This window comes from Rhinolophus ferrumequinum, chromosome 9 (assembly GCF_004115265.2).
Source record: "Rhinolophus ferrumequinum isolate MPI-CBG mRhiFer1 chromosome 9, mRhiFer1_v1.p, whole genome shotgun sequence".
In the NCBI taxonomy this organism is placed as follows: Eukaryota; Metazoa; Chordata; class Mammalia; order Chiroptera; family Rhinolophidae; genus Rhinolophus; species Rhinolophus ferrumequinum.
The window spans coordinates 47,440,095-47,464,459 of NC_046292.1; the positions used below are offsets into that span (position 1 = coordinate 47,440,095).

At 40.1% G+C, this 24,365-nt stretch overlaps 1 protein-coding gene across 2 annotated transcripts in view; it reads left to right on the plus strand.

The window, feature by feature from the left end:
• CACHD1 (cache domain containing 1) overlaps nucleotides 1-24,365 on the plus strand; it is a 208,539-nt gene that overhangs the window by 158,348 nt on the left and 25,826 nt on the right. For both annotated transcript variants that reach the window (XM_033115363.1, XM_033115364.1), the window contains exons 8-15: nucleotides 1,406-1,555; nucleotides 9,473-9,706; nucleotides 12,652-12,801; nucleotides 13,456-13,579; nucleotides 14,390-14,507; nucleotides 18,315-18,483; nucleotides 22,846-22,988; nucleotides 23,655-23,836. In XM_033115363.1, coding sequence (XP_032971254.1) covers nucleotides 1,406-1,555; nucleotides 9,473-9,706; nucleotides 12,652-12,801; nucleotides 13,456-13,579; nucleotides 14,390-14,507; nucleotides 18,315-18,483; nucleotides 22,846-22,988; nucleotides 23,655-23,836 — 1,270 coding nt within the window. The remainder of the gene's footprint in view (nucleotides 1-1,405; nucleotides 1,556-9,472; nucleotides 9,707-12,651; nucleotides 12,802-13,455; nucleotides 13,580-14,389; nucleotides 14,508-18,314; nucleotides 18,484-22,845; nucleotides 22,989-23,654; nucleotides 23,837-24,365) is intronic.

Below are 24,365 nucleotides of genomic sequence, written 5' to 3' on the forward strand. Positions count from 1 at the left end.
CAACATGTTATCTGGCTTCCCTGGGAATGAGAGAGCGCCAAAGGTGGAAGCCACCATCTTTTTGTAACCTAACCTGTCTTTTGACATCCCAACACCTCTGTTGCATTCTATTCACCAGAAGCTGGTCTTTAAATCCAGCCCACACTCAAAGGGAGACTACTATTCAAGGATGCAAATATCAGGAGGTAGGATCATTGGGGTACCAGCCTAGAGATTGCCTGCCACAGTAACTATAAAGCAACCTCAATTAAATGACAGTAAGGACCTAAAGAAATAAGCATGTAACATTGTATAAATATGTATTTCTCAATAAAAAGTTAAACTTGTATGCAGGAAGTCTTACGAATATATATTGAATCAAAGAATCTCAGATTAATAAAATAATGGAAATATCCAGCTCTCTTTCTTCCATCCCTCTGTTAGTACTGTCATTCAGCCTCTGCTTCTATGTTTCTAGTGCAGTGAAATCCCCCACTTTCGTTTTGGAGTAAATCTGCCTGAAAGGAGTTCTTTACACTGAGCTAGAATGACTTCTCTACTACTCTGCCCATTAAATTAGCCCTAGTTGGGATCAGTTTTACTAGAAGGTGCTACTTCCCCACCAGTATGAGAGTTTTGTACTTGTTTTGTATTTGTATGTGTTGTGGTTTCTTTCTTTTCTCTTTTACCCTGTATTTGCCATCGCCCTTTGCTTTTGTTCTTTACTTAAATTAACCTGTTAGTCCCCATAGCAACCCTATGAAGTAAGTACTATCATTATCCCCATGTTACGGACAAGGAAACTGAGGTATAAAAAGGCTAAGAAATCTGCCTGAATCACCCAGACACGGCTTGTAAGGAGCAGAGCTGGGAGTTGAACACAGGCAGCCTGGCTCCTGTGTCCTCATTGTATTGCTCTTCTACACTGATGAGTTTTAAAAATGTTTCTGGAGCTACTTAGTATCGGGGGAAAATAATCGTATATGTCTCAAGAGCCCCTGGAAGAACCACCATTTTTAAAGCCTAGTCCCTCCAAAGTGTATGTTCTTGGTGAAAACTGTGAGTCACTGAGGAAAAGATTAAATCAGGTTCTGAATTTTCCATTTCCAAAGGCAGGAGAGATTTCCATTTGGGATGGCTAAATTAACTCGACTGTGGGTGCCTAAGGGAAATCTCCTTTTCCCTGGTAAATTTATTAGGAACATCTCTTTACCTGCCACTGGGTAAATGAGGCCTCGATGCCCACAAGGAGCAGGACGGAAGAGAAGCAGAGGCAGGGAGATGAAAGCCCCAGCATCAAATGTGAGAGTAGGAACAGTGGGCCAGGCAGGTCCTTGAGGCGGGAAAGTCCAGGGGAAATGAAAAAGAAACTGCACTGTTGCCTTTAGCCAGAATCCAATGTAACAATTTGTATGTTTTTGTTTAGATACAGACATGGTCATAATTTACCTGTCAGCTGGCATTACATCAAAGGAGTCTTCAGAAGAAGATAAAAAGGCAACTCTCCGTGTCATCAATGAAGAAAATAGCTTTCTGAACAACTCCGTAATGATTCTCACCTACGCCCTCATGAATGGTAGGGAGTGTTTCGAGGTTCTTCTTTCTGATGAAAGTTCTAAGTGCATGCTGCTTTCAAAAAAAATAAAAAAGAACCATAACCGTGTGCTTTGATGAAGAGTATAAGAAGAGGGGCAACTAAGCAGCTTACTTCCCAAACCTGTCTTTCTCCGCCTAATGTTGGTAGTCAGGGCATGTGTTAGGATGTCCCTTTCTCTTCATCTCTCTTTCCAGCCAACTGCTCATTTCTCAACCTTCCCCAGTTATGTGGTTTTGCAGATAATTCTGCATGACTCCATTGTTTTCGGTTCTCCTTCCTGTTCTTGGATTTTAATACCTCACAGAGGTTATCTAAGTTATCTCATTGATTTAAGCTGTAGGAAGCTGAGCTGCTGAGCTAGATTCTTCAGTATGATCAAGACTGTGAATACCACATTTCCCGGCAGAATCACCACCTGAGGCCTCTTCTGTTACTTTCTCCACCTCAACTTCCTTAGCTGTATAATGGAGATAAGTATTAGGTTGGTGCAAAAGTAATTGCGGTTTAAAAGGTTAAAAATAACTGCAAAAACTGCAATTACTTTTGCACCAACCTAATATTATCTACTTGACAGGGTTGTAGTGAAGATTAGCTCTAATTTATACTAAACACCCAAGACAGTATGTGACACTTCCAGGGTACTCATTAAGGTTGATTTTGTTGCTGTACAATGAGACACTATATGAAAGTGGTTAGTAAATTGACAAATCTGAGGAAATACTCAGCATTTTTCCTCCTGCTTTCCAACCTGCCCTGCAGTCTAACGACAGCTCAGTGTCCTGGCCTCTCTGCTAAGTCTTGTCTCCCCACCTGTGAATGCATTGCTCTTTTCCCAAAGCATCTTCTTCTTCAGGCCCTTTGCCTTCTACTCAAGATGGCCATATTTTCTTGTTTTTAAGAGGCCAGCCATGTCTTGATCCAGCAGCCCTTCCCACCTATGGTCTTTTATTTCTCTTCTCCACTTCCAGATTGCCATGTAGAACCACGTGGCTTTAGGGACAATGGTTCTCATATTTTAATGTGCTAAGGATTACTTGGAGATTATTTTTTAAATGTAGACTTCCAAGCAGCGCCCTCAAATTTTTATTCAGACCTTCTTGGGCGAGGTCCAGGAATCTTTGTTCTGGCCAGTATCATTTTTTTTTTAATAATTTTTTTTTTAATTTTTCATTTACAATTGACCTACAATGTTATATTAGTTTCAGTGTACAACATAGTGATTAGACATTCATATCGTTTACAAAGCAATAACCCCGATAAATCTAATACCCACCTGACACCATGCATAGTTATGATAATATTATTGACTGTATTACCTATGCTCTACTTTACATCCCCATGACTATTGTGTAACTACCAATTTCTACTTTTTAATCCCTTCCCCTTTTTCACCTATCTCCCCAACACCCCGCCCTCTGGCAACCATGATAATGTTCTTTGTACCTATGAGTTTGTTTCTGTTTTATTTATTTGTTTATTTGTTTTGTTTTTTAGATTCAACATATAAGTGAAATCATATGGCATTTGTATTTCTCTGTCTTATTTCATTTAGTGTAATGCTCTCTAGGTCCATCATTGTTTCAGATGGCAAGATTTCATTCTTTTTTATGGCTGAGTAATATTCCATTGTACATATGTACAACTTCTTTATCTATTCATCTATTGATGGACATTTAGGTAGCTTCCATATCTTGGCTATTATGAATAATGCTACAATGAACATATGGATGCATATGTCTTTTCAAATGAGTGTTTTGGATTTCTTCCAATAAATACCCAGAAGTGGAATTGCTGGGTCCTTTGTCTCGTTATAGCCTTTGTTTTAAATTCTATTTTGTCTGGTATAAGTATTGCTACTCCAGATTTTGTTTGTTTGTTTTTATTTTCATGAACGATATTTTTCCATTCCTTTACTTTCAGTCTGTGTATCTTTCAATCTGAAGTGAGTCTCTAATAGGCAGCATATGGAAAGGTCTTGTTTCTTAGCCATTTAGACATCCTATATCTTGATTGGATTATTTAATCCATTTATATTTAAAGTAATTGTTGATAGATATGTACTTGTCATTTTATTATTCACATTTTTTAATCTTTTTTCTCTTCTTTTTCTTAAAGAAGTCCCTTTAACATTTCTTAATACTGGTTTGGTGGTGATGAACTCCTTTAGTTTTATTTTTTTGTTTGGGAAGGTCTTTATTTCTCCTTCAGTTTTAAATGATAGCCTTGCAAGGTAGAGTTATCTTGGTTATAGGCCGTTGCTTTTCATCACTTTTAATATTTCCTGCCAATCCCTTCTGGCCTGCAAAGTTTCTGTTGAGAAATCAGCTGATAGTCTTATGGGCGCTCCCTTGTAGGTAAGTGCTTTTCTCGTGCTACTTTTAAGATTCTCTCTTTTTCTTTTACCCTTGGCATTTTTATTATGATGTGTCTTGAGCCTCTTTGTGTTCATCTTGTTCAGGATTCCTGCACTTCCTGGGTTTGTATGCCTATTTCATTTACCAGGTTAGGGAAGTTATCTGTCATTATTTCTTCAAATAAGTTTTCAATTCCTTGCTCTCTATCTTCTTCTGATACGCCTATGATGCAAATGTTGGTACACTTGATGTTGTTCCAGAGTCCTCTTAAACTCTTCTTCATTTCTTTGGATTTTTTTTGCTGTTCTGATTTGGTGTTTTCTGCTACCCTATCTTCCAAATTGCTGATTCGAGCCTCTGCTTCATCTAGTCTGTTTTGATTCCCTCTAATATATTTTTCATTTCAGTTATTATATTCTTCATTTCTGACTGGTTCTTTTTTATGTTTTATGTCTCTGTTTTTATGTTTCCCATCCTTTTGATAAAGTTCTCACTGAGATCACTGAGCATCCTTATAACCAACGTTTTGAACTCTGCATCTGGTAGATTGCTTGTCTCCATTTTGTTTATTCCTTTTTGTGGAGTTTTATTCTGTTCTTTTATTTTGGGATATTTCTCTCTGTCTCCTCATTTTGGCTGCCCTCCTATGCTTGTTTCTATGTATTAGGTAGAGCTGCTGTATCTCCCAATTTGGTAGAGTGGCCTTATATAGAGTCCTATGGGGCCCAGCAGAACAGTCTCCCAGCTCACCTGAGCCAGATACTCCAGGAGTGTCCCTTGTGTGGGTTGTATGCACCCTCCTTTTGTAGTTGGGCCTTGATTGCTATTGGCCTGTTAGAGGGAGAGATTGACCCTTTGGCTGAAGGGCTGTGAGAACTGACCATGACTACAGTGGAGGAGTTGTTATACAGAGACTGACTCTACAGAGCAGGATTCACTTTAGTTGCCCTCTGGTGCCTGCCAAGTCTGCCCTTTGGGTGTGTCATTTGTGGAAGTGGTTGGATGGTGTTCTGCTGTGGTCTGATGTGCCCTGGATGTGTTGGTTCTGGGGCCCCTTGGGTGGGGCTCTGGTCCAAGCCAAGGTTAGCCACTGCCTGTGCCCTGCCCAGGGCTAGTTGGTATGAGCAAAGTGATCTGCAGATGGTTGCCACTTGTGCTGGGCTTGGAGGTGCCTGGGAAAGGCTAAGCTGCAAACCGAGGTCAGCTGCTACTAGTGCCAGGCTTGGGTCTGCTTAAGAAGCGGTACAGGGCATGCTGAGGCCAAATGCTGCTTGTTTGGGGTTTGTGAACCTTTGAGAGAGTTTAGGGAAGTCCACGGCATGAGCCAAGACAGTCCATGTGTGTGGAAAAGCCACTAGAAGCAGCTTGGGTGGGCCCAAAGTTTGGGTGAGGGAGGGTCTCAGGAAATCACCAGGGTGCAGTGAATGGTGTTAGTTAGGTTGATGAAGACTCAGATATGACACCCACCTTAGTCTGCATGCTGGGATGGAGGAGGGCTCAACAAAGGAACAGTGGCTTCTGTGAGCACTCTGTCTGAGAGAAAGCTGCCCCTCCAGCCCTCAACCTGGAGCCAGACAATTCAGTTCCTCCTTGTAAGTCCCTGTCGCCTTTCGAGCTGTTGCCCTAGCACTGAACTCAGAGTGAGTGAGTCCATCTGTGAGTAAGTCCATGCCTGGGTCCTTTAATAAGAGGAATGCCTGGGACTCCACTAACCCTCTGTCTCAACCACAGTCTCCTCTGATTTTCACAGCCAGAAGTTGTGGGGACTTCTCTTCCCCAAGACTAGAAACTGGGGAGCCTGATGTGAGGCTGAGACCCCTCACTCCACAGAGGAGACCTCTGCAGCAAAGATGCACCTCCCAATTTTTAAATGCCACATGAAAGTTTAGGAATAGACCAGCACCTTTGCCCCTCCTACCAGTCTCCACGTGGCTTCTTCTATGTATTCTTAGTTATGGGACTTCTGTTCAGCTAGATTTCAGGCAGTTCCAAGGGATGGTTGTTCTGTAGTTTAGTTGTAATTTTGATGTGGTCTGGGAGGAGACAACCACAGTGTTTACCTACTCCACCATCTTGACCCTGTGGTTTCTGGCCAGTGTGATTCTTTTCCAGATGTTTTATGGACTATACATGGAAGAAAACAAGGTGTGTGGTCTAGAGATTCCAAGTTCCAGTCTCCATTTATTATCCATGTGGTTTGTGGCAGGTTCCTTAATCTCTTTATGCCTCTGTTTTATCTGTTAAATGAAAATAATAAAATTTCCATAGGGTCGCTATGGTAATAAACAGGATATGATGTATTTAAAGGTCCTAACACAGGACCTGATAAATAACATGTCCTTCATGCCAACTGAAGGAGTGAATGAAATTTTGTGGATTTCCTTTGTTAGTACAGTTCAGAGTCAAAGGTGTGTCTCTTCCACTCTGGTTCAGGGCCAGCTTTCTGTTCAGTATTCCACGTCCCCCAGAATATTATGATTATTGCTGTAAAGCATGTTACCCATTCCATTGAAGTGATCTGCTCACATATGTATTGTTCTTTCCTTCTTCTCCCTCCACTTTCCACAAGAATGTGAGCTTCTCAGACATGAGCAATGCCTTAGTTTTCTTTGTATTCTGAGCACTGAGCACAAACAAGTTGGACAGGGATGGACTGTTTTTGTCTGGGATATATACCTTTCAGTGTTATCTCTGGTACCAGTTGCTCTTTTTTCGTAAGGTTTAGCTTCTTTCACTCTTAAGAGGAAGGAAGGAGAAATGGAAGGAGGGAGGAAAATAAAATTTATTGAGCCTACAATGTACTAAGGTTCTATATTCTACAAAGTCCCTGTCATCAGGAAGTTTATAACCCAATGAGAAAGACAGACAGTCAAGACAAATGAGTTAAATGCAATAGTACAGGAGTAAGGAAACATAAAATGAAGTGATCACTTCTTTTCCATTAGATTTGAAGTCCTGCTAATGCAGATACTGAGTAAAGAAGCTTCCTTGCTATCATCCATCTCTTCACTGGTCCTAAATCTTCCCACCAGAGTATCTTGTATACCTTGCTGTGCTCCTGAAAATTCCATTCTTTAAAACCTCTGGTTACTATCCTCTCTCCAGTTTTCCTCTCTCCAAATGCTATCTCAGCATTAATCACTAGGGTTGCCATATTCCCTTACTCTATCAATAAGGCTTCAAATAGGAAAGACCACTATCAGAATGTTGATATAATGAATTTATTATCAGAATTAGAATGTACACAATTGTGGGGAAAACTGGAACAATCGAGATTCAAAAAGAGGAGTTGACAACTCTAAGTGTAGTAACCAGCTCTGGTTGGAGCTGGCAGGGATGTCTGGAAGCTAGGAATATTAAAGACCACTTAGGAGGTCTCGTGTAGAAGTCTATGGGAGGTTGTTGGATCTTAATGGCTGCTATCCTGTGAACTCTCAGTGAAACATCTAGATTGGTCCTGGGATTGCCCTTCGTGAAAAAACCAGCATCTGTGAAAGGGAACTGAATGCAGATCAGAGAAGAGTAGGGCAAACTAGAACATTTTGGTCCCTCTGTGTCTGTATTTCACCATTTCTCACTTTGCCTCTGAAACCTCAAAACATGTCATTTTTGGCTACTTTTAACCTGGAAGCATAAAGGAAAGAGGATTCTGGGAAATATAGTTTCCAGCATGACCATGTTGATGACAGAACCATCCAGCATTCTTACCATAAGTCTTACCATAACCCTATTGACCCTATTGCCACCCCTGCATAACATTTCATGATGCTGTGACATAAAATACCCGATCTTTGGGGCAGCCAGATGGCTCAGTTGATTAGAGCACGAGCTCTTAACAACAGGGTCACCAGTTCAATTCCCACATGGGCAAGTGAGCTGCGCCCTCCACAATTAGATTAAAGACAGCGAGTTACCGCTGAGCTGCCAGAGGGGTGGCCCGATGGCTCAGTTGGTTAGAGTGCGAGTTCTTAACAACAAGGTTGCCGGTTCAATTCCCACATGGGATGATGGGCTGCGCCCCCTGCAACTAAAGATTGAAAATGGCAACTGGACTTGGAGCTGAGCTGTGGCCTCCACAACTAGATGGAAGGACAACGACTTGACTTGGAGCTGATGGATGCTGGAAAAACACACTGTTCTCCAATATTCCCCAATAAAAACCCAATCTTTGATAACTTTCCTCCAACACTGTTCTTCTTTGCCTAGTTCCTGCTTATTATTTTATTTTTACATTTTACAAGTAGTACATGACAAAGAAAGCAAATGTACTTATTGCCTTGGGTTGTTTCCTTTTATCATTCACCTCTGTGAACTTGAGTTTCTCAAGCGTGTAAGGTCAGAGATCAATCATGCCTTGTGTTTTGTCTTTTTCCCTGGAGTGTGCCATTCACGCACCCCCCCTCCCCCATTTCAACTCTGTTGAGCAAAGGGAACATTAATCTGGTTCTGACTTTCCTTTTGCATTGCATGAGTGTAGTAAAATCCAAGGTATTTAAGTACAATGTGTTAAGAAAGAAATTGCATCCATTACATCCTGCCATGACTTTAGAAATGGGCCTCCAAGGCTAGAAGTGTATGCGTTCCCTATTTAGAAATAATAGAGTCATATAAGGTAGGTGAACCACAAACTCTTCAGATTTTTTTTTAACGACTAAATAGTTCAAGAACTTGAGGCAAAGCCTTTTTAAAACTCATTGGTAGAATCTCAGCAGTGATTGAAATCATTTGAATTTGTTTACAGTGGTACCCATATGGGATCAGTTACTAATCCTTTTGACTGCGTTCCAACAATAGCAAACCAAAAATTTAAAAAGGGTTTATTAAATTTATTTTTGTGCTATAGATTACAGATGTTGTAGAACAATACATCCCAGTATGACTAAAGCTTTTACAAAGTTTTAAAACCCTCTAAACGTAAAAAATATACATTCAATAAATCAAATACAGTATTATCCTAACAATATCAAGCATGAAAACATTTGTAATTAAAATGAGCTTAAAGTCAGAGGATTTGGAGGCAACACTAAATGCAATTCATAATTCTTTCATTTAGTTGCTTGAGACTTTGACAAGTGTTTAACAAGCAAAGAGGTAAGAAATAAAATGGTAAACCTCTGTCCTTTAAAACTCTTACAACTTTATCTACTAATTTAAATTAAATGCAGACTTGTTAATCATGACTCGCTTTCAAATATTAAATGCAGAAAAATAATTTAAATTTTATAATTAAACTTTTAGGGGAGAACACATCCTTGCTGAATGGGGTTCCTTTATGTGTTTTTCATCATTGCCTCTTGAAGGATCCCTTTGCCCTCTTGACTTAAGGAAGACCATGCCTCAGGCTTTGTTCCTTCACAAGAACTGGTATCTGTGTCCTGAGTCCAGACTGTCTCTGAAAAGACCCCTTTTGCAGAGGGATCATCATTTGGCAGAGTTATCACAAGACCTAATCCATGCCATTTATTAAATCTAAATGGCAAGGTTATTGTATGGATAGAGACCATTTTGCTTTACATTGACTTCCCTTGGCTTTCTATTTCAGACGGGGTGACTGGTTTGAAAGAGCTGGCTTTTCTGAGAGATTTGGCTGAACAGAACTCAGGGAAGTATGGTGTGCTGGACCGGACAGCCTTGCCTGTGGTGAAGGGCAGCATGATGGTGCTGAACCAGCTGAGTAACCTGGAGACTACAGTTGGCAGGTTCTATACCAACCTTCCCAACCGGATGATCGATGAAGCTGTCTTTAGCCTCCCCTTCTCTGATGAGATGGGAGATGGTGAGTTTGGGAAAAACCTCCTACTGTAAAAAGAAGGGTAAAAGAAGTAGGCATGAGTCCACCAAGAGAGTAATTTTTAACTGTTGTTAAATACGTGCACAATGAGCGTTAGAGGGTCTGGGCAGACAAAGTAGTGGACATTTCTTTCTCTGGTCCAAGGGTTGCATAGCCCCCTGCCATTGGCCTGGTAGTGCTATGTTCTAGAGCAGAAATCCCCAGCCCTATTTCTTCCTCACTGCCCTAGCCTCAGTCAACGTAACGGTTCTATTGACGGGGGAGGCTTTGTGAGGATTCCCAGTATCCAAAAATTAGTGAATTGGAACTAAAGAGGAACTTTGCTTAGGGTTTAGCCTCAAAGACAAGGCAACGCGGCACAAACAAATACAGGCTTGGCATAACAGAGGATTTCAAATCTCTAACACTTCAGTTGTCCTTGGTAACTATTTAATCTCATTAATTCCATTTGGTCCTCTGTTGAAAGGGTAAAACCATCTTTCGTGTAACCCTTCAGGTTATTAAGATTATAAGATTTATTAGTGCCTGGCATACCTCTCAATAACAATTATTGCTCTTGTTTATTTTTTGTTTTGTTTTGCTGTATTATTTTGCTTTTGTTCTTATTTCTATTATTACCATCATCAGCATCCTACTATCACAAGTTACCCATAATACAATGTTGGGTAAAATGTTTAACCTTCACATTATTAAATTTCTTGGTGTACAAAATGGGAAAAATAATATTTCCCTCCAGGCAGCTGTGAACATTAATTACATGTAAAGCATGTAGAATAATGTCTTGCCAACAGTATGTGCTCAGTAAAAGGACAACCTTTTTCTTTCCCTTCTCATTGTCTCACATCTTTCCCCCTCTTCTTCCTTGACAGAGCAGATTGAAGAGGCAGCTAAGTACTGGCTATACAGATACCATCACCATATGAGATGTTTATTTCCATGTTCCATTAACTACGTACCCTCACAGATTCAGATATTCAGAGAAAACTCATGTATAAAAAGTAACAAGCATATAGGGAGTGTTTTTTGCTAGAAATTAGGTAAATAGTTTCTTTCGAGAAGGAAGAAATATGGTAGTTGCTGCTACACACCAACTTTTTTATCCTTCCTATTTCTGACAGAGCCCACAGATGTGTATAGCATAGAAACTCCCACTGGTAAATAAGGTTATTTTGTGTGTGTGTAGGGAAATAAATGTCAAGTCTTAAATGCTAGTGACCTTTTATGCATTTAACCAATATTATTGAGTGCCAGCCAAGCATTGTGTCAGGCAGTGACACATCCCACCCTCCACAAGCAGAAGGTTTTTAAGTCTGATAAGAGAAAGACAAGATCAATAAGCTTAATTAACATCCATCACCTCACATACTTACAATTTTTTTCTGGTGATGAGAACTTTTAAGGTCTCTCTTAGCAACTTTCACGTATACAATGCAGTATTATTGTGAATTACAGTCACCATGCTGTATATGACATCCCCAGACCTTACTTATCTTGTAACTGGGCATAACTTTTCACAGTTTTGCACGGTTGTATCCACTTCCTTCTACCCGGTGATGGGTTTACTTGGCTTTGGCAATCACAGCAACTCAATAATACTCTGAGTGGACATCATACACAATTCTCTGTGTAGAAGCCCATTTTTGTAGAACTCTTTAAAAGAGTATCCCTATTCCTTGCCTGCGTGTTTCTATTATAAAAGAACGGCTTTCTGATATGCCGCTAAGACATGAATGTGCCATCAAGCACAGGAAAATACAAGAGCACGATGGAGAGAAACTCTGCATCATTTTATTTGGAGTTTTATTTAGAGCCATAGGATTGTAGAATGATTAGGGGTCCTAAAGATCATTTTGTCTCAGCTCTCCATCTGACTCGTGAAAGAGACTCATTCCGAGAAGTGGCACAACTTAACCCAACTCCGTAGCAAAACGAGGAGGAAAGCCCAGGTGTCCTGATGCTCAGGACCTCACATCGTTTCCCTGCTCACCCCAGTTCACGTTCTCTCCTCGTGTCCGTTTTCCTCCCTTTTGCTTTTCCCTTCCCTTAAGTATCCTATTGTTTTTTGTATGGCCTGTGAGCTAAGAATGGTTTTTATCTTTCTTAAGCTTTGTTTTAAAAAAGAAAGAAAGAAAAAGCGTGTGCAACAGAGACTACATGGCCCACAAAACCTTAAATATTTACTATCTGTCTCTTTACTTACAAGTTTATAAATTCCTGGGCCAAGTGACAGGAAATACATCCCTTTGCAAACTGAGTGTCTCTTTTAGCTACTCGAGTTATAAGTGATCAGATAATAAGATTCTGTGCCTTTCCAAGTTTTTTCTCTCCACCTTCCTGTTTTGGGATAGGATACATTAATGAACCATAGTACCTTATAAACTTTCCTTTATCCGTAATCTCTTTTTATCTAAGAACCTCTAGAAATCAGTATAGCAGTTACTAGAGTGTCCTTTAAACAGATGTGAAAATTAAGGCTCAGAGAAGTTACGCCTAATGTCATAGGTATGATACATAAGGGGCACAGCTGGGCGAGAACCCCGATTTTTAGATACCTTGTCCAGTGGTCTTTTAAGTTCAGCTGAATTTTCCCTATTGTAAGAAGTAGAATAATATATTACGTGCTGCTGATGCTTTGCACTGATCTGGAATGCCATGTCCTTTTAGGTGAAAAATAGTGGGAAATGTACAGGTCGCCTCAATTTAAATTAACTGAGCTTTCTGAACTCCCAAAAGACTCTATTTCCCTCACACTCTCGCTCACTTAATGCTGTCTGCAAAGGCAGTGGTGGATTCCTGGATCCCACAGGAAACTTTGCTTCCCAGCGAAATTGAGACGGCTGATACTAGCCTTCCCAACTTAGTAGAGCACATTTCCAGCCTTTGTCCTTCTCTGCCATCCTTTGCATTTTGTTTTTTGTTTTAACCAATAGGTTTGATAATGACTGTGAGTAAACCCTGTTATTTTGGAAACCTACTTCTGGGAATTGTAGGTGTGGACGTTAACCTGGCTTACATCCTTGAAGATGTGACTTATTACCAAGATTCTTTGGCTTCCTATACTTTTCTCATAGATGACAAAGGTAATCTGCTAAAAATTCATCATGGGAACGAGTAGTTTCTTTAATAACCTGAAAAAACTAACCTGTCAATATTCTGGTACTAACAAAGTAGAAAATGATAATATTTATAGGGAAACACTGTTGACTAGGGCTACTAGTTGCTGTAGAACATCATAAAGATGACAGAATGAATCTAAAAATTATGCATGTGTTTCTGTGTTGTGTTGAGGGGTAGTTCACCGTTGTTTGTAACATTAGGAACTTAGACTTGAGGATAGAATGACACATAGACTATGATCCTTTGGATTTTTTTTTTGTGTGTGTGTGTGTGTGTATCTATATTGTTATCTTTAGATTTACTAGCGTTAAGGTTTATGTGATAGATCTGAACATTTTATAAACCAAAGACCAAATGACCACTACATCCTGAATATTCTTGATTACGCAGATGTTTGATAATCTAAGACATCTCTCTGCACTTCAAGAATTTTATGTAAGAGCACATAAAACAAGTTCAGTTTTTATTGGACTGGTGAGTTACATACTGAGAAGTTGAGAATCGGGCAGCCATCCCAGAGTATTCTGCATTTCAAACCAGTGACAGCCATGTGTATTGGATTCAGTGCTTCCTGCATCATGTTTCCCACAGCCTGTATTTTTGGTTTTTTATTTCAGGGTATACACTTATGCACCCATCTCTAACCAGGCCGTATTTACTATCAGAACCCCCTCTTCATACTGACATCATTCATTATGAAAATATCCCCAAATTTGAGTTGGTTCGGCAAAACATCTTAAGGTAAGGAGAAAGTGAGGGTCGTAGTATTGTGTTTTTCCCTGAGAATGGGACCCTTTGAGGTCAGAGATGAGTGTTGATTAGAGGTTATAAAACAAGGATGTAAATCAGTGTAATGTTATCAAAAGTATACGCACTAATTTTTTCCCTAAGAATAGTAGCCAAAAATATGTTTACTTTGAGTAACAGGTAAGGTCTCTTAGAACCATTATTTGGGGGAAATGTCTTGTAAATCAAATTTTATGTGTACATTGCCTTCAATTGTAAAATCAGATATATGCTATCTCTTTAAAAAAAAATACTCCCGCTATAGCAAATTGAAAAATGTTGGCAAAATAAAAAGTTAAGAGTACCAGCTCTACAGCATGCCAAAAAATCGCTTGGCAAAACAGTGTTTATTCCATATCAACAGCACAGTCATATACAACGTTTCCTCTTGAAATAAAGAACAGATTGGATGTTTTCCAACCTTGATACATTATTCTGGCAGATGGTAACCTATAGAGAAACGGGTCTTTATGTTCCTCGGTTGTCAAGTAATAACTGAGTGATTTGAGACAACTTAGTTTCTGGAAAGAATTAGAATTAGGGGTGGAGGGACAGGGGTAGGGAATAAGGAATGTTTTTTAAGGCAGAGCTGACATAAAGCTCTTACAAAATTGAAAGTCTCACATTATCTCTTTCAAAAGCTATGCGCTTCATTGCTTTTCCGAATCAGGCGGTCGCCATTGACTCACAGCTTCGTCCCAGCCTTTAATTAAGTGCTTCATTTTATCTTTTACCTGAAATACTGCATTCTGTTTGCCAATGCAGCCTCCCTCTGGGCAGCCAGATTATCGCAGTGCCTGTGAATTCATCCCTGTCCTGGCACATAAACAAGCTGAGAGAAACCGGGAAGGAGGCCTACAATGTCAGCTATGCCTGGAAGATGGTGAGTGAGGGCAAGTCGCCTCTGCCTAAGCGGCCACGGGTGCCATGCTCTTCTTTGTGCAGGAATCCTAGGGAACCTAGGCCGGTCGGATAGTGTTACCCATCAGTTTTAAAGTGATTGGAGAAAGAAGAGATCCCGCAGATGTTTTATAATTTTTTTCTTTTTTTTTTTTTGTAAAGCCAGTCATTGTTCATGATGAATAAATCAAGCTATATAAAAGGCTGTAAAGTAGACAGTAAACTATGCCCTACCCTCCCTCCTACCTTTGACTTCCCGTTCCCCAGAAGTAACCACGTTGCTCAATTTACAGAAAATTTTTATTCACACACAGATGTGTGTACGGGTGTGTGTGTGTGTGTGTGTGTGTTCTATGTACATGCACCTTCATTGGCTATGTAGTATTGCATTATATAGATGAACCCAGTTTCTTTAAACAGTCCCCTATTGATACACATTTAGGTTATGTCCGAGTTAGTTTTTTATGGTTTTAAACTCAGATTGTGGACGTTGGGAATTAAAAAGGAGCTATGAAAGCATACATGCCCTCTACTGACATATTCCAAGAAAAAGAAACTTTCAGATTAGAATTTGGATTATTCAGAGACCACAAGCAGACTGACAGTTTCGCCGTAACTTGTGGTACCCCCTTCAGCTTTCTTTGAGTAGCTTCATTCAGATAGTTAGCTACAAAGAATCGTGGAGACATAGGACCTAACACACACTGTCCGTATTACTTATGTGTCTGTCCTTTATTTTCTCTTCCGAGCACACAGTCGTTGCTGTTATGGGGCCTTTGATATTGTAATTGACCAAAAGAAGAGTGGACTTTCATTTTTATATCGAATTTTAATCCCTGAGTTTCAAATGCAGTCATACTTGAGATTCCTTTGGATGGCCATATCTGGTGTTTAACCCGTTGATTCCAAATGGATCCATTTAACCATCCCTTTAAAAACTGCTTACTGAACTTTTACTGTGAGCTAAGGAGAACAAAGAAGGATAGTACTCTCTCTGCCCTCATGGAGCATCCAGCCTAGGTGTGGAGGCGACAGTTGAACAGCTCGATGCAGTGTATCTGGCACAAGGCTGGTAGGAGTTGGAAGTAACCCACTGGGTTTTAGACATAACTCTCCTCTGACCTTGTTTGGTTCTTAAATCATCATTATGGCAACAGTGATTTCTACAATGGAAACAAAAGCAAACAAAGTAGTACAAGAAAATTTTTGAGAAACTTACATCTACAAACCTAATTCTACTGATATTTTATTGTTTGATAATACAGATTTGAGGAAGGTCAATGTCTATTTTGAAATTCTCTGAGTCAGCTCATTTTCAGGATTTATTTTTGAGAATGATTGCACCATCTGCCCTTATTTTTTAGATTTATACAGCTTTTAAGTAAAGATGAATTGCTTAATTTTCACATCAGAAAGGATGAGCCAGACACACTAGAATACTTGATTGAAAAATACTTTTTTATATTTCAATTGTAGATTGTTTACTTCCAGTATGTCCTGATTTGAAAGCAACTTAATTACATCCTGGGAAAATAAATATATGTTGGCATTAAAAGAGAAAGAAGGAAATGTAGGCATTAAGACCTTCTTTGTACAGCAAATAAACCCAATGTTAACATTTTGGAAAGAAGTATTGTTCAGGTAGTTTTTCTTCAGTGATACTACTGGTAAATTCTGGCTACTCTGCATAGCCAAATGGATGTAATCATATAATTACTTCAGATAGAACCGGTAGCTTTCTCAGAATTCTGAAATTATCGAGAATATCGCTATTAAGTGAAAAATTTAAGAGGTGATAAAATAATAAGATACCAGTTGGTAACCCAGCAGTAAGATGAAACATTTTTAAGCTCTCTTTAGTTACTTTAGAGAAAGGGGATTCATCTTGTCCTCAGGAATAAAATGGATTCCTCTACTAAATATAATCCAAATAGGTTTCATTTATGCTGAGAATAATTAGTTAAGCTGCATCCATACACATACTAGTAGATATAAATGGATTATTTCGCTGAATTCTTTTAAATACAATGTGAGGAATTATGTTAGGAGCGTTAAGAGATTACTGCTCTGTCACTGTGTTACCCACATCCATTTTTGCACATTTAAGGAGGCTGCATGGTGTGAAGGAAGGAAGTATTGACTATCAGAATGTGTTACAATGTTCCTGTGTGACACAGCCATGGTTTGCTTCAAAACATGAATCCTATGGGCCATCAGTTGAAAAAACCACTCCCCAGTCATGGAGAGCTCTTCTAGATGGATACATTGTAGTTCCTGAATGCAGAGACCACTTTTTTCATGTTAGAACACAGTAGAAAGACATGTATTGAAATCTGTTTTCCTTTCTAGCTAAGGACAATTTATAAATGCAAATATTTACAACGTGTTCCTTTTAGAAGCTTGGGGTAACCTTTTAATTTATTCTTTAATTATAGTTGACATACAATATTAGTTTCAGGTGTACAACATAGTGATTAGACATTTATACAACTTACGAAGTGATCACGCTGATAAGTCCAGTACTTAGGGTAACTATTTTTCTCTTATAGGATAGACCCAATTATAAAATTATATTCTGGTAAAGTTTTTGTCTTTTGGTTCCTTGGAACATGCAACACAGGAAACAAACTCAAAGGATGACTATTGAGCTGAGAAGAGGGGAAATAATAAATGCCACTTCGGAGCACCCTGTCATTTTCTAATTTGGTGGGTGGAGGAAAAGGATTAAATTTGCTAATCTAATTGAATATCCTCAGCAGCAGTACTTGAAAGCAATTCCAGGAAGATGCAAATTTCTCCTGCTTCTAAAAAGATTCTGCAACCATCGTCATAAACCCTAAATCATACTAAACTCTAACCTGCCTAGTTAAAAATTTCTCCTTGATCATTAAGTAAATTCTCTTAGCTGTTTTAGTTCTGCCTTAGCTGGCTATCACTCTTCATTTATTTACCAACCATCTTTTAAAAAACAGATTCTGTCCATCTCCTAATATGTTGGACTTAAGAAGTTTAGTTCTGTTGTATTCTGAAGTCAAGGAGCTAGAATTAAACAGCTTGACTTGGCTTGTGATACTTTGGTGGACACATTTGCCTACCAAGTTTTATTCAAGCATTCATTTCTAAGAGCAAAGTGACTTTGAAAGTACTCCTGTTTCCACATGTGAGCTTAATTAATTAGGCTGTGCGACGGCACATTGCTTACTCTGGTCTGAAATGACAAGTCAGGCAGGCTTTGCAAGGGAGCCACGGACTTTGTCCTTGCTAGGAGTTGGAGATCCTGGTTAGCTCCACCCAAGAGAAGAGAAAGTTGAGAATAGAATGAATAAACCAGATTCTGTGTGATCTGTGTATGTGGATTCAACATTGGCTTTTAAAATAGGCAATTCTTGGAACACTGATTGCAAAACCAACGACGTATTGTAAAATGCATTTCAAACCCAAACAGAAATAAGGGCTGTATTCTCATGCCTCGTTCCAGCTTATATCCCTTAGCTTAAATAAGCAAAAGAAGGTTGGGGTCACTGTTTTTAAAGGAACTAGATTTTCTCATCCTTTCATTGGCTCCATGATTTTCTGTTGGATACATTTAGTTCCTTTCTCAGAAAGGAAAATAGAAAATGTAATCTTTTGTCAAAGATACTGTCTGCCACCCCATCTTTATCTCTTTCACTCACTCATCAAGTATTTTTCTGAGGGCTAGAAGACAGACAGCAAAAAATAATGTAGGCCAAATCACTGTCCCCAGAAATCTTCATTTCCTGTATTAGAAACTCTTTATTGGTTTTTCCAGGTACAAGACACTTCCTTTATTCTCTGTATTGTGGTGATACAACCAGAAATACCTGTCAAACAGCTGAAGAACCTCAACACTGTCCCCAGCAGCAAGCTGCTGTACCACCGGCTGGACCTCCTGGGCCAGCCTAGTGCTTGCCTCCACTTCAAACAGCTGGCCACTCTAGGTAAAGCCCTTGCACTTCTCAGTTTGCTTTGTGGTCTGACTCGTAGCAGCTCACCATAAATATTAGTTTGAATTAAAAAAAAAGAAGAAGAAGAAGATGTGGAATGCCTGCAGTGGCAGTTTGGGGATACAAATGTGACAACAAACCATTTGAGGCCTTGAGTTGTGTCAGGTTCTCCAGCAGACACTGAGATAAGGATTTGTGTGTTGATGATTTATTCAGAATGGGCTCTCACAAGAAACCAGTAAGGAAGTCAGGTAAACAGGATCGGGAAGGAGGAGAAAGGCAGCAAGAGTTTAATTGTGGGTGAAGCTCTCCAGCCTTAGCTTAATCCTATAATGTAAATTACACCGCAGACTTTGCCCAGACTCCACAAAGGTGCTGGACTTTCATATTCCTTAGTCACTTGCAGCTTTCTGCTAGTGTTAGGCAAAGAGGTTTTCATAGTCCAAAGACAGTCCATCAGAGAGTTGCAGGTATGGGCTATTAGAGTCAAACAGATATGGGGATAAGGTGGAGAAGTAGGAAAAGGGGTCCCAGGGTACCATCCCTGTAGCATACCTACATACCGATATAGCATATCTGTATCTATCGTAGGTTCCATCTTCAAAAGAGTTTAGGAAGTAGGTACATAATTCAAAGGAAGTAAAAGGGAATTTGCATTTGTTACGTACCAGGTATTTTACATTCATCATCTGAGGTGACCTATTATAGACAAGGACAGTTGGGTGTATTGGAAATACATGATGTCCCAAGGTAACACAGCAGCAGCAAGGCTGAGAGGTGATTCATGCCCCTCCCATGCCACGATGCCACCTCTTGTATTGCATGTTGCCGCGTACCAGGCCCATACTAGGCATTTGCCGTGTATGTTGTTGACACACCACAGTTTACTCACAGTATTGTAAAACACGTGTTCTCTTTTTCACTGTTGAGAATACTTAGGGTTGAAACAAGTGAATAACTAAGAATCATTAGATAGCTGGCAAACCGAATAGAGGAGACACAGGGAGGAAGAGATCAAGGATAGAAGTCACCAGACTTCCAAGTGCTTCCAAATGGGAACACTTGAGTTTGGGTTCCTCATCCAATATGGTTTCTGTCTGGATATGAGATCAGCCAAGTGGACTGGAGTAGTCTCTTCTAAGACAGGTTCCAGCAGTGTAGACAGCTTGGAGAAGACCAGAGAGGTCAATGAAAAAAGGCTGGAGTTTACATTTGTTTGTTTGTTTTAATTTAGGTTTTGGAGGTTTTGTCCTCTGTTTTTTTACAAAAGAGTATGTACACCCTTTAATTCACATTTTTAAGCAATGCTTACTGGAAAGTTAAGATGTGCATGATTTCTTTTAAGTGCTAGAGGAGCAAGCTAAACACTACTGCTGGTGAGTATGAGGTCACTGTTTTGAAATTTGAGACAGTGAAGTGCAGCACTTTTCTTCTAGATGAAAAAAAGCTCAAGCCTAGATTTTTATTTCCTTTGGATACTCCCACATAGCTACACTGTCCAATATGGTAGCCACTAACCGCATGTGGCTACTGAGCACTTGCAATGTGGCTAGTCCAAGTTGAGAGTCACTGTAAGTGTAAAATACTTAATTTTTTATGTGGATTACATGTTAAAGTGATAGTGTTTGGGATATATTAAAGTCCATAAAATACACTGATAAAATTAACTTAACCTGTTTGTTTTTACTTTTCTAAATGTGGCTGCTAGGAATATTACATTTTATTATATATTTTATTACATTATGTATTAAATTTTATATTACGTTTGGGGAATGCATTGTATTTCAGTTGCACAGTGCTGCTGCCTAAAAGAGATGCTCAGAAAATGTAGAGTCTGTCAACTCCACTACTTTGCATAGGCCTAATGGACTGATCCTATGTCACTCTTAGGTCAGTGTCTGATTGTCACTGGGCACTCTTTCCACTATACCTTGGAAGTAAAGCCCCTCCCAGGACAACGTGAAGGGGTCATCAAGGGCAGTTCAGTATCAGGTGGTAATGAAAGTGAAGCAGGATAATTAAAATATAATAAAAAGGGAAAGGTGAAGAAGTGATTTCCATCTAATTTCATTGATAATAGGGATTTTGAGGCCGGGTGTTATATAGCGAGAGCTGAAGGAGGGATGTTGTCTTTCTTGGTACACGAGGAGGCAAAGAGGAATTTTTTAGAGTATTATCACCCATTGCAGTTAAGCATAGATGTATGTATACAAACACATGATCTACCTCCTAGACAGAAAACCTTGGATCGTCTTCCGGGCTTGGTTCTTTGTGTCCCTCAGTTCATCTTACTGCAGTAGCCTTTTCTAAAATGCCCAGTCTCTGTCACTACAGGAAAGACCTAGTCCCCAAGGTGTCCCTCCTCCGCTTACCTCTGGCCCTACTCTTTTGACCCTGAAATACTATGTGTTGCCTTTTGACTTTCTTATTGTGTTATACTTATATTCTTGTTCTCCGTCTCCCCCTACCCTCCCCATCCCCCTCCCCTTTCCTTTCTCCCGGTCCCTCCCTCCCCCTTGTCCCTCCAACTCTGTCCTAAGCCCTTTGGGTTCAGGGATAATCCTCTTTCTCTGGCACACCCTTGCACAGGCACACGAATCCACAGCACACTGCTAGGCAACTTAATCTTTTAAACCTCTGGTTTTCTTCTCCTTGGTATGAATATAATGATAATCTCCCAGGTTACCCCCTGATGACATCATGAGAAATAAATGAGACCAAGCATTCCGAAAAGCAATATCATCTGATAATGACAGACTAGGTAATTCTGACCCATCCTACTGAGGATAACTGAAAATCTTGGATGGAAACTTTTTAGAAAATGTCTTCTTGAAAATCATCAAAGAACTAACATGATAATTAGGTACTGAGTCAACGTCTAGAAGAATATAAGAACCTAGAGAAGAAAGCCAACACAGAAAGCCGCTTTTGCAATGCACATACTTACCAATCCAGGAGAAATAACTGTGAAATTAAGCTGCTCTTTAGCCAGCTTCTTGGGGCTGGGGAGAGCGGCAGAAAATCAAATCCAAGGTCCCCAAAAGGTAGAGACTAACGAAACCACTCGCTTTAACCACCCATACACATACATGCTTGTAGCAGAGGTCCTAACAGACTACATCTAAAAGGTAAGGGTGAATAGAAATAAATCACCCCTTGACTTAAGTAAGACTCCTGCCATCTGAGTTGTCTAAGGTACCTCAAGCATTAGCTAGTCATGGACTAGTTGAATACCAAAGTCCCCCAGTGCAGCACTTTGGCCGGTTATTGAGAACTGTTTCCACCTGACCATCCTGCCTCCTCTGGGGCTGTGGCATCTGGCACAATCAAACAACACGCTTCTCTGGAGGAAGGTAGTCCTATCCTGTTAGGCTGTAACACTGCCTACAAATTTGTTTTTAAGTACCATGTCCAACACATAGCTAGGCCACAAGGAACTAAGACCCCCACGGGGGAGAACTACAAAAGGAAGAGAAAAATGACCCACACATTTAAATGAGATAGGACGTGTGATGGTGCTTTCTCAAGCTTTTAAAAAATATGATTGCACAGTAGAACATTTGAGAGCCAAAGATGCAGTGTTCATGTTTCATTGTGTAATTCCCTGGGAGGATCTCTGTCTTAAACAGAGAACTGGGATTTTCCTGTCAGATAGGACCAACAATTATGTAGAAGTAAGTACGGTATTTCCACAAGCTTTTGTTTATTCCCAGTTTGACTGTCCCTGTCTGTGAGAATAATTTTTTTAAATTTGATTTTTGCATTGACTCCAGTGTTCCATTTTCCCTTCTTCCTAGATAATCTAATATGAACAATAATAGTTAACACTTAGAGCACTTGCCATGTGCCAAGCACTGTTCTACGTGCTTTACATTTATTAACTCATTCGCTTTACATATATTAGCAGATATAATTCTCACCATAACTCTATAAGGTTGGTGCAGTTATTTCCTCCACTTTGCAGATGATCTAGATATTACATATATTACAACTTGCCGAACATCACACAGCCAGGAACCCAGATTCACCCCAGTCTGGCTCCATGTCATATACTGCCTTCTTGATCCTAATAAATATAACTACGTGTAGGTCTAAGGTATTTTGAGCATTTGCCATTTCAGGCATTCGTATATGTGTGTACGTGTTCTCCTCTGGTTCCCTCATGATTGTAAGCTCCCTGAAGGGAGAGAATGTGGCTTTTCTCCTTTGTAGCTCAGTGTCGAGTTGCTTGCTTTGCTTACGGAAGACTTTAAACCACCGTAACTGACACATTGGCAGAGCCTTAGGGATGCTTTTGTTTGGGCCTGAGAGGAAGTCTCAGTGTTCTCAGACCTGCTTTGTTTGCTTCTCTTTCAGAAAGTCCAACCGTCATGCTGTCTGCTGGCAGCTTTTCCTCCCCCTACGAACACCTCAGCCAGCCTGAGACAAAGCGCATGGTGGAACACTACACAGCCTATCTCAGCGACAATACCCGCCTCATTGCTAACCCAGGACTCAAAGTGAGTGCTGGCATGGGGCCGCATTTCTGGTGTACCCCTCCAGAGGCCTGGAAGGGGCTCCTGGCAGTGAACCTTTGAAGTGGGAAGCCCAGCTCTGGATCTGTGCCTCTCAGCTGGAGAGCCTGAAAGGCAGAGTATGTGGCCCAGGGGAGGCCGGTCAGTGATGACCTGTCTGATGGATTAAGAAGCTCTGTGAGGCTCATGAAGAATCTCTTTCAGGCTGTGGATGCACTTAGGGATTTTCTAAGTGGGGGGTATGGCTTAGAGACCAGGGAAACTTACCCTGCCCCATTTTTCCCAGGGGAAAGAAGTACAGTGCCCCTATTTTCTTTTGAGATAAATATGATGAAGTTTAAGGAGAAGACAGTTAGCTGCGTGTGTGTATGTGTGTGATGCTTCACTGTGGGGTCTTTCCTCTACACACATAGAAAGCCTAACTAGGAGGAACAATTGAATAAATCACACGTTCACACAGACACTGACTGTATTTCAGGAAGCTTTTGTTTTCATCAAGTTTGGCTGTATCCATCTGCTGTGGAAAGATTTTTTAAGAAGTAATTGGGCTTGGCTTCTCTGCAAGAGAGCTTTGGGAAGCCCTGCCAGCAGTCCACTCTCTTTTCATGTGAGTCTTAAAGGATCCCTGCTATGTCTTCCTTTGTTTCCCAGTTCTCTGTCAGAAATGAAGTGATGGCTACCAGCCACGTCACAGATGAATGGATGACACAAATGGAAATGAGCAGCCTGAACAGTTACATTGTCCGTCGTTACATAGCAACACCCAATGGCGTCCTCAGAATTTATCCTGGTTCCCTCATGGACAAAGCATTTGATCCCACTAGGAGACAATGGTAAGTTTTCGGGGCTTCCATTATCAACGGTTCCCCCCAAATCCTGGAGAGACATGATCAGTACATATAATAAAACAACTTCAGGCAGTCACATTAAAGAAGATACTTTCAATGACAGTGGAAACATGTTTGTGAACAGTTTTTTTTAAATGTACTAACAACAGCTTTGTGGGTTTCCTCTGTGTACAGTGCTTTTATCTATTCATTGAAATTTTGAGACTGAAAGGCTTTATGCTCGGCCATTTCAATCCCTAATGGTTTGCTTGACTCCTACCTTGTGTGCAATGTGTCTACAGGGGCTATACTTAATGTCACCGCTCAGGATTGTGGCATCAAATTACAGCTCGTGTATGACCTATGAAAAATAAATGCGTATACGTTCAAAATCTTTTTTTATTTCTGGGCTTTCTTTTTACTCTGATTTTTAATAACAAACTCTGGTCAGGTGGTATACTAGGGGGTGTGACTTGGACATAGAACCAGTGCTTCTAGTCTTGTGCTACTTGGTAACTAAGTCACTAATGAGTTG